This window comes from Pimephales promelas, chromosome 23 (genome assembly GCF_988280905.1).
Source record: "Pimephales promelas chromosome 23, fPimPro1.hap1.1, whole genome shotgun sequence".
Classification (NCBI taxonomy): domain Eukaryota; kingdom Metazoa; phylum Chordata; class Actinopteri; order Cypriniformes; family Leuciscidae; genus Pimephales; species Pimephales promelas.
In genome coordinates, this window is record NC_142791.1 from 19,702,742 (window position 1) to 19,716,744 (window position 14,003).

At 42.2% G+C, this 14,003-nt stretch overlaps 1 protein-coding gene across 2 annotated transcripts; it reads left to right on the forward strand.

Moving 5' to 3' along the window:
* Window positions 1–1,582: 1,582 nt before the first annotated feature.
* c23h5orf63 (chromosome 23 C5orf63 homolog) lies at window positions 1,583–7,903 on the forward strand. 2 transcript variants are annotated; one of them, XM_089126226.1, is made up of 4 exons: window positions 1,583–1,716; window positions 2,699–2,772; window positions 7,064–7,143; window positions 7,243–7,475. In XM_089126226.1, the coding sequence occupies exons 1-4, from the start codon at window positions 1,611–1,613 to the stop codon at window positions 7,328–7,330; spliced, it is 348 nt and encodes a 115-aa protein (XP_088982352.1). In that variant the 5' UTR covers window positions 1,583–1,610; the 3' UTR covers window positions 7,331–7,475. The 2 variants fall into 2 exon arrangements, with proteins under 2 accessions (XP_088982352.1, XP_088982351.1); XM_089126225.1 differs by having other exon boundaries at window positions 1,596–1,716; window positions 7,064–7,120; window positions 7,243–7,903.
* The last annotated feature ends 6,100 nt before the right edge of the window (window positions 7,904–14,003 follow it).

Below are 14,003 nucleotides of genomic sequence, written 5' to 3' on the forward strand. Positions count from 1 at the left end.
CGAAGACTGTGACACAATGAGCAATACATTTGTTACAGTATTTATTAATCTTTGTTAACGTTAGTTAATAAAAAATAAAGCTGTTCATTGTTTGTTCATGTTAGTTCACAGTGCATGAACTAATGTTAACAATATTGTAATAAAGTAGTAAATGTTGAAATTAGCATTACAGTAACAAAGATTCATAAATTCTGTATAAATGCAGTTAATAGTTCAGAACTAATGTAGTACTAATGTGTTAACTAATTAACCTTATAGTAAAGTGTTACCACTTATTGTTTTGAGAAAGAAAAAAAAGTTTAAGGGACTGTTCTGTATTTATGGAAAGGTCCACCGGAGGAAAATAGGAGAGGGTCATGTCTTTTTATTGTTTGATGAGGGGAGGGTCACCCAACTTTTGTATTCATCAAAACAGGTAAATTTCAAAGTGGCTTGTTTGGTGCATATTTTTCCATGTAGCTCCATGTAGCTCTGTCGGTCTCGGCCCCCGGGCCATCGCTGTCAGATGGGTCTGACCCAACAAAAATCCGAGTGGAGCTGTTTGACAGAAATGAGAGTTGGCCTGCAGGAGTTGGCCTGAAATGAGACTTCCTTAGATTTCCACGACGCATGCGCGAGAACTGAACTGAAGTAGTTAAAGGAGATCGCAATTCTCGCGCATGCGTCGTGGAAATCTAAGGAAGTCTCGTTTCAGGCCAACAAGGAAGAAAAGGAATAGTCGAATAAAGTCGTTATTTTTGTTTGTTTTTTTGCAAAAAAAGTATTCTCGTTGCTTGATAAACATACGGTAGTCACTTGGGATATTTAAACATTTTCTTCATTGACTTTCTAGGCCGTCAAGAGGCAGTCCCTTAGGCAGCCAATGTGGTTGTTATACAGCTCTCAAATTTAAAAAAAAATATTTTCATTTGTGTTCCGAAGACGAACAAAGGTCTTACGGGGTTGGTACAGCATGGGGGTGAGTAATTAATGACTTAATTTTCATTTTTGGGTGAACTAACCCTTTAAGATGGCGAAATACCCTGTCCACTTCGCAGTCCACTTACGGTCGAATGGAACGCACCTAAAGATGGCAACGAATGTGGGAAACATGAATTAAGTGTAGAAATATACGCAATTCAACCAAAAGTGGGGGAAAAGAGGTACTTGGGTGAAAGTAGGAGGGAGGAAAACATATTATCAAGAATAGGACATACAAGACTTAATAAAACGCTGAAATTAATATCCAAGCATCCAACAGGACTTTGTGATTGGTGGGGAGAGGAAGAAACAGTAGAGCATGTAATGTAACCATGTATTGTGAAAGATATAAAGAGGATAGAGATACATTATTTGAAGAGATTCAGAGAAAAGAGGAAACTGATATAACTTTGAGAATCATATTAAAACCAGAACGGGAAAATGATAATGGAGAAGCTTTATTTGGATATTTGGAAAATACAGGATTAATTGACAGAATTTGAAAGTTTTTTTTATTTATTTATTTTTATTTTTATTTTTGAGCCAGAGGAGCTGAACACGCAGCGCTGGCTATAAATGTTCATAAAGTGGGTAAGGATGGGAAATGGGTTCTTGAAGTCTCTGGTGCAAGTTCACAGTAGGTGGCGGTAATGCACGAAATCGATGGGAATCGTCAAAAAAGGAAGAAGAAGAAGGATAAGAAGAAGAAGAAGAGAGGGGAGAAGAACACACTAGTGAGCAATTTCTGTTCTGTCGGTGAGCGTGTAAGTTAATAGCTGGTTTGTCAGATAATAAAAAGAACGACAATCTAGCGGAAACTCTTAAAATTCCATAAGGAAAAATTACGAACAGTATTTGTTTACAATATAACACGATGCTTAGTCATCGTCGACTGTGCCTCATATCTGAGTGAGCTGTCGAAACATAAGCGCCCGTACCAACACACTGGTTACAGAAACATTTAAGTCGATTAACACACGGTGGCCTCTGTTGTGCGCTATTTAAAAAAACTGAAATAAAAACTAACAGTCATGTTTCACAACTTTTTATCAACATCTAGTCTATTTAAAATATTTAATAAACCATCGACAGCTTTTGGCTTAACTGACACAATTAAACAATATAACTCAAGAACAGCAAGAATTTAAACGGAAAGATACTAAAGCGAGTAACACTTTACAATAAGCTCACTTACAATGAGTAATATGTTTTTGCCAGAAGCAAGCAATATTAACATTAGTTTACCGTGTATTGACTAATGTTACAATTTTGATCGAAAAAAATGCATTAGTAGCCTAACACTTGATGATGAAGTGCATGTTCACAGGGTGATGATAACACTGTTGATGATGAAACATGGATGTTCCAAGAGTGATTATAGCACTGCTGTTGATGATGAAGCATGTATGTTCTCAGGGTGATGATAACACTGTTGATGAAGCATGCATGTTCTCAGGGTGATGATAACATTGTTGATGATGAAGCATTGCATGTTCTCAGTGATCCAGTGTGATGATAACACTGTTGATGAAGCATGCATGTTCTCAGTGATCCAGTGTGATAACACTGTTGAGGATAAAGCATGGATGTTCTCAGTGATCCTAGGGTGATGATAACACTGTTGATGATGAAGTATGGATTTTCTCAGAGTGATGATATAACACTGTTGATGATGAAGCATGCAGGTTCTCAGTGATCTCAGGGTGATGATAACACTGTTGATGGGTGTCGTTCACAGTCATGCTGCCCTCCAGTGTCTTCAGACGGCTCTGCACCAGCACTCAGCGGCCCATCCTTCTGCTCTTCACCAAGGTACAGGTGCTGTCCATCACACACTCACACACACACATCTGTCACGCTCACACACTGCTCAGAGAAGGTACAGGTGCAGTCCATCACACACACACACACACCTGTCACGCTCACACACTGTTCAGAAAAGGTACAGGTCTTGTCTATCACACACACACACACACACACACACACACACACACTCCTGTCACGCTCACACACTGCTCAGAGTAGGTTCAGGTGCTGTCCATCTCACACACACATACACACACACACACACATCTGTCACGCTCACACACTGCTCAGACAAGGTACAGGTGCTGTCCATCACACACACACACACACACACATCTGTCACGCTCACACAATGCTCGGTTTCATATCGCATTTCGTTACAGCCCTTTTTAGAACGTTAAGTTCAACTCAGGGCTCCAGACTAACTTTTTTTACTAGGAGCGCTGTTGCCCCTGACTGAAAATTTTAGGAGCGCAAACAGAAAATTTAGGTGCACACCTTAAATCAGCTTGCAATGCAATTATTCAAATTTCCCCCAAAATAACTGTAATACTGACAAATTCTTTAATAATAAATAGACTTAACATTATGATATGCTGTTTTATTTTAAGTTCACAGGGCTCCAGACTCAAATTTGAGGGCAGCACCACCTCAAATGAGAACTCACACCAAGTTATACAAAAAAAAAAAAAAAAAAAAAAATGGTAGCACTGGGGCTGACAATAAATCACTTAGATTAATTTAGGGTGTAGATGAAGTTAACTTTAGTTATCACTTATAATGTCTTAATATTAATTAAAAACAAAAGGAGAGAAAACATGCATGTATAAGGACTTGGAGTGAAAATAGCCAATAAACATCCTACTGTTTACAATTTTTTTTTAAAATTTTTAATAAAAATAATAATAATAATTTTAATGTTTAAATAAGAGTTTTCCAACATCTTAAAATTTTTCGTTTTAGGACAATCTTTGAAGGATGAACAAAAAAATGTGTTGATCATCACAAAAAAAAAAAAAAAAACCCAAAAAACATTTAACTTTATATGATATTATAGTTTTGAAGAGCAGGACAAAGATGTGTTGTAAGTGTTTGACTACCGTATTTCGGTCACATCATATTTATGGTTAGAGTTAACTTACTATTTGCCATGCTGATAAGTTGCTGATTTGTGGACTGAAAGCCTTCAGTAAGTGTTTCTCCTGGTTTCCACGTCAGCGCTGTTGATCTGATATGGTTTATCACAGAACTCTGCGCCGAATCGGAGTGTTTCTCACTGGATCTCGTAGCGATGATGTTAATAGGGACTTTAAGCAACAGCCTCTGGTGGAACGGCAACGGCATTCTGGCGTTCTATTGCGCATGCGTGCCATTAACTGCTACTTCTTGACGTTCTACTGTAACCGTCTACTACGGGAGAACAGCTGATTTGCCGTAGTCGTTACTACGTGACAGGTTAAGACAGTTAATGTTTTGTTTTAGGTTATGTGGCATTGAAATCGTTTCTGTATATCATTAAGTGCTAAAATCAACCCTTCTCTTTCTTTTTAAAACCACTTTCTTTTTGTATTTTGTCTGATGATTAAATTATTCCCTATGCCGTCCTCTTTACTGTTGCTTAGTGATTTTTGCGCTCTTTAACTACGGCAGTTAACTGTTTATTTCCGGCTGCCGTCGCCGTTCTATCAGCAGCTGTTGCTTAAAGTCCCTATTAATTCTGAGGCGAATTCAATGGATTTATTCACTGGATCTGCTAGTAACAGTGTCGCGTGATCGAGATCGGCCAGCGACTGGCAAGTTCGGGGCTTTATTACTGTCGGTGGTTCGGGGGGCTCCACTATGCGCTGCTCTGTCTATTATTGGTCCAACCTAATAAAAACGCCAACGGTCCGTGAAGCATAGCCTATATGAGTTGCGTATTTTAGTTCCACTTTCATTTTGTTTGTATTGGCTGCTAGGTAACGTGTCGATAGATCGCTTATTGCTCAGACGCACATCAGGTTGTGATATTTGTCTCCGTCTCACTCCGTCTCTCATGTTCCCACAGACGTTTATTCGCGCTATTCTTGTCACGGATTCATTGACGCGCCCATTCGACGCTTACCATGCGTTTAACGTGTGGCAAATTTACCGGTCGCACATGTGCGACTGGATGTAAAATTCAGTCGCACACTCTCAAATTTTGGTCGCAAAATGCGACTATTTGGTCGCAGTCTGGAGCCCTGCAACTTCTTAATAGTTATTTTAAAGTAACTCAAAAGTAAAACAGGAGTAATGTAAGCATTACAATTCTGAGACAGGCCGGAGACACACTGGTTGTGTGGCGTAAGCGGGGCGTTTCTGTAGTGTGGCGGCTGCGTCGCGTTTTCTGTGTCTTTGCACACCAGAAACGTGTCTGACGCGGCGCTGCTGCTAGGTGACGTACAGGGAATGAGACATATGGGAGAGAGTTGTGGAAGACCTATACTTCATGTTAAGCACAAATTTTTATCATATTTCTTTCCTCCTGTGGAAGTTAATGGCTCCATCAACTCTTGGGTTACCAACATTATTTCAGATATCTTCTTTTGTGTTCAGCAGAAGAGAGAAACTCATACAGTCTTGAAACAACTTGAGGGCGAGTAAATGAAGACAGAATTTCATTTTGAAGTGTTGAAGTGAACCTCCATGGCACTGTGTTTGAGCAGTTCCTCATCTGCAATCCTCGGGACCCTCCTCCTGAAAGTTTTAGATGTCAGACTCATGTGTGCTGTATAGGAGACATGTAGAGCGCTGTGGGGGACCTTAGTGTAGGAACCCTGCTAACAACGCTCACAGAGTGGATCAGATGGAGATCTTGAACCTACTGCATTTTGGAAGAAAGAGATTGGTACAATATGCAGAATAAATGGTAAAGAAACGTGCGTAAAGAAACGTTGAAATTTATTTTTCAATTGTCTTTCTGAACTCCCACACACTGTACTTCATCTGTACTTGCAAATAAAATTTTAATTTAGCAGCAACGTTTCGGTCTTACGACCTTCATCAGTTTTATTTGTAAGTACTGATAGTGTGCAGGAGTTCCTAATTGTAGATTGTTGACCAATCTTGGTCTTCCTTTCCTACGCACCTATCACCTACAGGTGTGCGATGGCATTTGTTTATCAATTGTCTTTCCGAAAAGAAAAAGAAAACTTTCTGTAGATGTTGAAAATTACGTGCATAAAAAAAACTTCTGGATGGAAATGGCAAGATCCACAAAAATCCTTAAAATTTGCGTAGAAAAACTTTGATCAAATTTCACTTTTTATCAGATTCACTGACATTAACAGAATAAACTCCTCGTTGGGCATAAGACTGATCGCGGGCCGACCTCAGCACCTGAAATGCTGATTTAGTCTTTCTTGTTCTGAAATGCCTCATGTGAAGTGTATGACGTTACTGCGCTCCGAGAGCTGCATCTGTTAGTGGGTTTCATCTGTGCTCTGATGCGCAAGCCATTTATTATACAGAAATTATTACAGTGGCTTCTTCTACTTTTCTTATTGATATTCAGCACCAGTTTATCAGAAGGTGATGTTTTTGTTCTCTTCGACTCACTGGATGGAAACGCTTCTTTATTTGCAAATGTTTAATGCGATATTCCAATTTTGGCAATAAGTTAAATGGACAGCTTTGGATAGAAACATAGCGATAGTAAAGACTCAAGTCTATCCCTTAAAGCCTCGCTTTCATCTGTTACATGCAGTCTAACCTACCTGACTGAGGTCTGTTGCCTACTTCTGTTGGCCTGACACAAGCTGATCTAATATATCAGCTGCTGCTTCTTCTTCCAAGACCAAAACAACTATTTAAAAAAACCTTTCTAGCTATTACCACCAAACTTTCTTTGGTTTGACCTTCGGCCTGCTCTGACTCTGGTTGCTTTTTCTTTTCTAACCGATCAGACCTATGGTTTTCCTAAACCGTCAGATCAAAACATCCCATAGACTTTGGAATGAGCCAAGACTGTTCAAACTCCAGCTGTCAAAAATTCTAATCTATATAGCCCAGCAACTAGAACATGCTAGCAACATTTTACCAATGTGCTAGATAAACTAGCTACTTGGTAAAATAAGTTTGAAACATGCTAAAACAAGCCGGCAATGTGTTAAAACCAAGCGTACAGCACAAGCGCGCGCGTGTGTGTGTGTGTGAGAGTATGTCTCATGCTGTGAGCTCTGGTACTGCTGCACATGTTTGTTAATGTAGGTCTTCCAAACTGCAATAAGTTCACTAACACATGCATGACGTGATCAGATCTCTGTTCTGTGTCCAGGACCCATGTCCTCTGTGTGATGAAGCGAAGGCAGCCCTCGAGCCGTATGCACACCGGGTAAGACTGTGTAAAATGTGTGTGTGAGTGTCACTCACTCAGTCTGTTCACTCTCAGTGTTCCTCTGCTCTCCTCTGTCTAATGTGTGTGTGTGTGTGTGTGTGTGTCCTCCACTGTTTCAGGTCCAGCTGCAGGAGGTGGACATCACTCTCCCAGAGAACAGAGTCTGGTTCGACAGGTACAGATATCACATCCCCGTCTTTCATTTAAATGGACAGTTTCTGATGATGCACCGTGTGAACTCAACACTCCTGGAAAAGCGTCTGGATGAAGCCACTGCAACTGGACAATGATATCAGGAGATGTTATGCAGTTCATTGTAAATAAAGCGTTTGTACCTTTCTGATTTTAAAAAGCCTTTGGGTGCCACCCTTTGGATAGCTGTATCCTGGTAAGGCTGGATATCCCGGCTGCCACATCATCAAGATTGAGTTTGTCTGTGGGGAGTTAATTGATTGGTTGTGGTTTGCTATTGGCTGATCTCATGTGAGTGACAGGTTATTTGCCCCACCCTCATCATCAGAGAAGAGATGCTGCAAGAGGAAGTTATTCTGACTCGATTACAGAGCACATGAATTTAAAAAAAGCATGGATAAATCATTTATAAGAAACAATCACCATGAAATCAAATGTTACAATTCTTATTTTTTTTTTAATATTGCTTAAGTTGAGAGGTTTGGATAAAAGGGGTTTAAGTGAAAAATACAACGTAAACTTTTCATGATGATGCATTTGATTATCCTTATGCAATCAATCGAGGAGAGTCTCCACATAAAAGACACATGACTGGCAGATCAACTCCCAGCTTCAGTTCAAACAGGATTAAATCAAATTAAATTGAATGTGGAGGATTTTTTTTTTTTTAGTTTAACTCTTTTTATTGATTTTTTTTTTCAATCAGAGAGATAAGAGAAAGACAATACAGTGTTTGTTACCAAAAAAATACGGATTTTATATACAAATATAAAATACGGAAATTAAGCAGAGGTATTTCTTACTCTCTGATTGAACAAAAAAAAACAATGAAACATTTTTTTTTGTATGTTTTTGTTTCATTGTTTTTTTGTTCAATCAGAGAGTATGTAGTAGGCATGTACAGTGTGGTAGCAATATAGATAAAATTAAAATACAGCAAAAACTGTAAATATTACTAAAAAAACAAACAAAACAACTTTGCACCTTTTTTTAAATGATCACTGCCAGCTGTCAAGAAAACCAAATACTATTTATTTCCCTTTTTTATGTACTCTGTTTCTTAATCAGACGGACGAGAGAGAGGACAATAGTAAGGGTAAGGGTCAAAAGCATAGGAGTGGTTAACCAAAGGGTAATATATAAGAAAATGATTATTTTCATTTTTTAAGTACAAAAGAAATGGTTGCCAAGTCATGTGAAATTGTTCTGTAAATCAATTGTGAATCAATTTTTTTGTATTTGAATAATTTGCAACAGGTCATGCATCCAATAAAAGTAGCTTTTGGTGGAAGAGAATTTTTCCAGTTCATCAGTATAAGCCTTTAAAATGTGGAGGATTTTAACTGTGATGATTAACAGGACAGGACACACAGATCTAAGAGACATAGCTGTCTGTTACAGACGGTTATGATGAAGTAGTGTCCCAAAGCTCGTCTATTCTTCTGCTACACACTCAAGTGTAATTTTCTTAACAAGAACACTACATACTTTTAGGGCAGAGGTGTATAACCCTGCTTTTGGAGATCTGCCTTCCTGCCGAGTTTATCTCCTTGCTTGATCAAACACACCTGAAGCAGGGAATGAAGATCTCCAGGAGCAGTGCAGGTGTGTGGGATCAGGACAGGTAGATCTCTTGAAGCAGTGCAGGTGTGTGGGATCAGGACAGGTAGATCTCCAGAGCAGTGCAGGCGTGTGGGATCAGGACAGGTAGATCTCCTGGAGCAGAGCAGCTGTGTGGGATCCGGACAGGTAGATCTCCAGTAGCAGTGCAGGTGTGTGGGATCAGGACAGGTAGATCTCCAAGACCAGTGCAGGCGTCTAGGATCAGGACAGGTAGATATCTGGGAGCAGTGCAGGTGTGTGGGATCAGGATGGGTAGATCTCCAGGAACAGTGCAGGCTTGTGGGATCAGGACAGGTAGATCTCCAGTAGCTGTACAGGTGTGAAGGATCAGGACAGGTAGATCTCCAGGAGCAGTGCAGGTGTGTGGGATCAGGACAGGTAGATCTCCAGGAACAGTGCAGGTGTGTGGGATCAGGACAGGTAGATCTCCGGGAGCAGTGCAGGCGTGTGGGATCAGGACAGGTAGATCTCCTGGAGCAGAGCAGCTGTGTGTGATCCGGACAGGTAGATCTCCAGTAGCAGTGCAGGTGTGTGGGATCAGGACAGGTAGATCTCCAAGACCAGTGCAGGCGTCTAGGATCAGGACAGGTAGATATCTGGGAGCAGTGCAGGTGTGTGGGATCAGGATGGGTAGATCTCCAGGAACAGTGCAGGCTTGTGGGATCAGGACAGGTAGATCTCCAGTAGCTGTACAGGTGTGAAGGATCAGGACAGGTAGATCTCCAGGAGCAGTGCAGGTGTGTGGGATCAGGACAGGTAGATCTCCAGAGCAGTGCAGGCGTGTGGGATCAGGACAGGTAGATCTCCGGGAGCAGTGCAGGCGTGTGGGATCAGGACAGGTAGATCTCCTGGAGCAGAGCAGCTGTGTGTGATCCGGACAGGTAGATCTCCAGTAGCAGTGCAGGTGTGTGGGATCAGGACAGGTAGATCTCCAGGACCAGTGCAGGTGTGCGGGATCAGGACAGGTAGATCTCCAGGACCAGTGCAGGCATCTAGGATCAGGACAGGTAGATATCTGGGAGCAGTGCAGGTGTGTGGGATCAGGACGGGTAGATCTCCAGGAGCAGTGCAGGTGTGTGGGATCAGGACGGGTAGATCTCCAGGAACAGTGCAGGCATGTGGGATCAGGACAGGTAGATCTCCAGTAGCTGTGCAGGTGTGAAGGATCAGGACAGGTAGATCTCCAGGAGCAGTGCTGGTGTGTGGGATCAGGACAGGTAGATCTCCAGGAACAGTGCAGGTGTGTGGGATCAGGACAGGTAGATCTCCAGTAGCTGTGCAGGTGTGAAGGATCAGGACAGGTAGATCTCCTGGAGCAGAGCAGCTGTGTGTGATCCGGACAGGTAGATCTCCAGTAGCAGTGCAGGTGTGTGGGATCAGGACAGGTAGATCTCCAGGACCAGTGCAGGCATCTGGGATCAGGACAGGTAGATCTCCTGGAGCAGAGCAGCTGTGTGTGATCCGGACAGGTAGATCTCCAGTAGCAGTGCAGGTGTGTGGGATCAGGACAGGTAGATCTCCAGGACCAGTGCAGGCGTCTGGGATCAGGACAGGTAGATCTCCTGGAGCAGAGCAGCTGAGTGTGATCCGGACAGGTAGATCTCCAGTAGCAGTGCAGGTGTATGGGATCAGGACAGGTAGATCTCCAGGACCAGTGCAGGTGTGCGGGATCAGGACAGGTAGATCTCCAGGACCAGTGCAGGCGTCTAGGATCAGGACAGGTAGATATCTGGGAGCAGTGCAGGTGTGTGGGATCAGGACGGGTAGATCTCCAGGAGCAGTGCAGGTGTGTGGGATCAGGACGGCTAGATCTCCAGGAACAGTGCAGGCATGTGGGATCAGGACAGGTAGATCTCCAGTAGCTGTGCAGGTGTGAAGGATCAGGACAGGTAGATCTCCAGGAGCAGTGCTGGTGTGTGGGATCAGGACAGGTAGATCTCCAGTAGCAGTGCAGGTGTGTGGGATCAGGACATGTAGATCTCCAGTAGCTGTGCAGGTGTGAAGGATCAGGACAGGTAGATCTCCAGTAGCAGTGCAGGTGTGTGGGATCAGGACAGGTAGATCTCCAGGAGCAGTGCAGGTGTGTGGGATCCGGACAGGTAGATCTCCAGTAGCAGTGCAGGTGTGTGGGATCAGGACAGGTAGATCTCCAGGACCAGTGCAGGCGTCTGGGATCAGGACAGGTAGATATCTGGGAGCAGTGCAGGTGTGTGGGATCAGGACAGGTAGATCTCCAGGAGCAGTGCAGGTGTGTGGGATCCGGACAGGTAGATCTCCAGTAGCAGTGCAGGTGTGTGGGATCAGGACAGGTAGATCTCCAGGACCAGTGCAGGCGTCTGGGATCAGGACAGGTAGATATCTGGGAGCAGTGCGGGTGTGTGGGATCAGGACAGGTAGATCTCCAGGAGCAGTGCAGGCTTGTGGGACCCTTTTATACATGTTGTATATGTTAACATCTGCTCAGTTATATATTATACTATTATATATTATACTATTATACTAATGTTCTGGGAGCAAACACCAACACCAAAACAATTGCAAAAATTATAATTATTTTGCTGGGAGCAAAAAAATCCTGGTCCACCATCTGATCTGGATCCGGCTGATTACAGTAAACCTTGAAATAAACAGAAAGGCTAATGTTAGCATAGATATATTAATTATAATAATATAATAATTTAATTAATAATAATAATAATTTAATAATTGTATTTATTATAATTTAATAATTATAATAAATATAATTTAACTGATTTGAATAATAGGAATGTACAATGCAATGCATACATTTAGGGGTTGTGGTCCTGGTCAAGACAATCTCCTGAACTCCAAACTGAATGTCAGAATGGGGTTGAAATGTGATTTAAGCAATTTTGAGTGTGGCATTGTTGTTGGTGCCAGACGGGCCGGTCTGAGTATTTCACAATCTTCTCAGTTACTGGGATTTTCACGCACAACCATTTCTAGGGTTTACAAAATATTTAAAAGGGAAAAACATCCCGTGAAAAGGGAAAAACATCCAGTATGTGGCAGTCCTGTGGGCGAAAATGTCTTGTTGATGCGAGAGGTCAGAGGAGAATGGGCCGACTGATTCAAGCTGATAGAAGAGCAACTTTGATTGAATAACCACTTGTTACAACCAAGGTATGCAGCAAAGCATTTGTAAAAGCAACCACAACACGTTGTGGTTCAAAGCAACCACAACATGCACAACCTTGAGGCGGATGGGCTACAACAGCAGAAGACCCCACCAGTTACCACTAATCTCCACTACAAATAGAAAAAAGAGGCTACAATTTGCAAGAGCTGACCAAAATTGGACAGTTGAAGACTGAGAAAATGTTGCCTGGTCTGATGAGTCTCGATTTCTGTTGAGACATTCAGATGGTAGAGTCAGAATTTGTCGTGAAACAGAATGAGAACATGGATCAATCATGCCTTGTTACTACTGTGCAGGTTGGTGGTGGTGTAATGGTGTCAGGGATGTTTTCTTGGCACACTTTAGGCCCCTTAGTGCGAATCGGGCATTGTTTAAATGCCACGGCCTACCTGAGCATTGTTTCTGACCATGTCCATCCCTTTGCCTTGTTCACACTACATGATTTTAAAACGCCGGGCTGAACTGTGCGGTTCACACTACATGACTTGCTCCTAGTGAAATCAGGAGTGTTCAAGTTTTTTAGCTGTTCACACCACACAACACAACGTGATTGATCCACAACAGGAGGTAACTCACTACACGAGTTGACAATGCACTACATAGAGATACAACCACGATCGGATGATAAGAGCAAATCATTTGTGACTCTAATGAGAGCTGTTTCAGTACTATGGTATGGTCTAAATCCTGAAAATGATCAACTAAATAACGAGTTGACAACAACTCTGTCACCCAACGATTCTATCTTGTCTACAAACAATGTTTTGTCACGAAAAACCAAGCAATAAAATGAACCAGAAATGACGCGAAACTGCAAGTGCGCCAATACCCAGCTAAGAAGAGAAGAACACAACACGCGAATATGGACGTCAGACAGAAACTAGTGCTGCACACTGCTTGCGCGACAATCTGCTCTGAGAAAAAAATGCAAAAAAGAAAAGAAAAACTAAGATTTACCTGGTGTCCTCAACCCATGCATTGCTATGATTGGCTGTACTCATGACATCACTGAGGTTGAGTCGCGCGACGGCTCTGGATATCTAGCATGCTAGATATTTTTCTGGGCTCGGCGACGCGTCTGCGAGCGTTTTCGCTGCGTTGTTGGCTCTTTCATACTAACAGATTGGCAAGCGTTCATCGTCCACTAATCCCCCGGGATTTGCACGCGATAACACCCTGACCTGTCGGCAAGCTCAACGATTAGCAAATCGGGCATAAATTGGGCTTAAAATCCTGTAGTGTGAACTTGGCTTGGGCAGCATGTAAGACTGGAAAACTGGAACTGGTTGATGGAATCAGTCTGACCAGAGTCCTCTAAAGACAATGACAAAATTAACATTTGACACCCTACCCCCTTGCTCTGAGCTATATCTCTCTCTCTCTCAGTAACACTGAAAACTCACAAGAATATGGTTTTAATGTGAGTGTGATAATCCTTAAAGGGTTAGTTCACCCAAAAATAAAAATTAAGTCATTAATTACTCACCCCCATGCTGTACCAACCCCGTCAGACCTTCGTTCGTCTTCGGAACACAAATGAAGATATTTTTGATTAAATTTGAGAGCTGGATCACTCCTCCATAGGGTTCCTAAGGGACTGCCACTTGATGGCCCAGAAAGTCATTAAAGAAAATGTTTAAATATTCCATGTACCTACAGCTGCTCAATTATAAGTTTACCAAGCGACGAGACTACTTTTTGTGCGAAAAAATAAATAAATAACGACTTTATTCGACTATTCCATTACTTCCTTATGCCTTGAGACGAGAATTGAAGAGATTTCCAGAACGCATGCGCGAGAACTGAGATGAGGACGTTCTTCTTCCACTACTTCTTGTTACCGGCTGCTCACCGCTAGTTTTACCGCCACCTACAGTATAAGATGACGTGCTGATATAGCTGGAA

What these genes read in the sequence shown, in the direction of transcription:
- c23h5orf63 (XM_089126225.1), top strand. Translation starts at nt 1,611, where the DNA reads ATGCACGAAATCGATGGGAATCGTCAAAAAAGGAAGAAGAAGAAGGAT. An exon ending in GAGCAATTTCTGTTCTGTCG is followed by an intron (nt 1,717 to 2,698) that starts GTGAGCGTGTAA and finishes TGTCGTTCACAG; the next exon opens with TCATGCTGCCCTCCAGTGTC. An exon ending in TCGAGCCGTATGCACACCGG is followed by an intron (nt 7,121 to 7,242) that starts GTAAGACTGTGT and finishes CCACTGTTTCAG; the next exon opens with GTCCAGCTGCAGGAGGTGGA.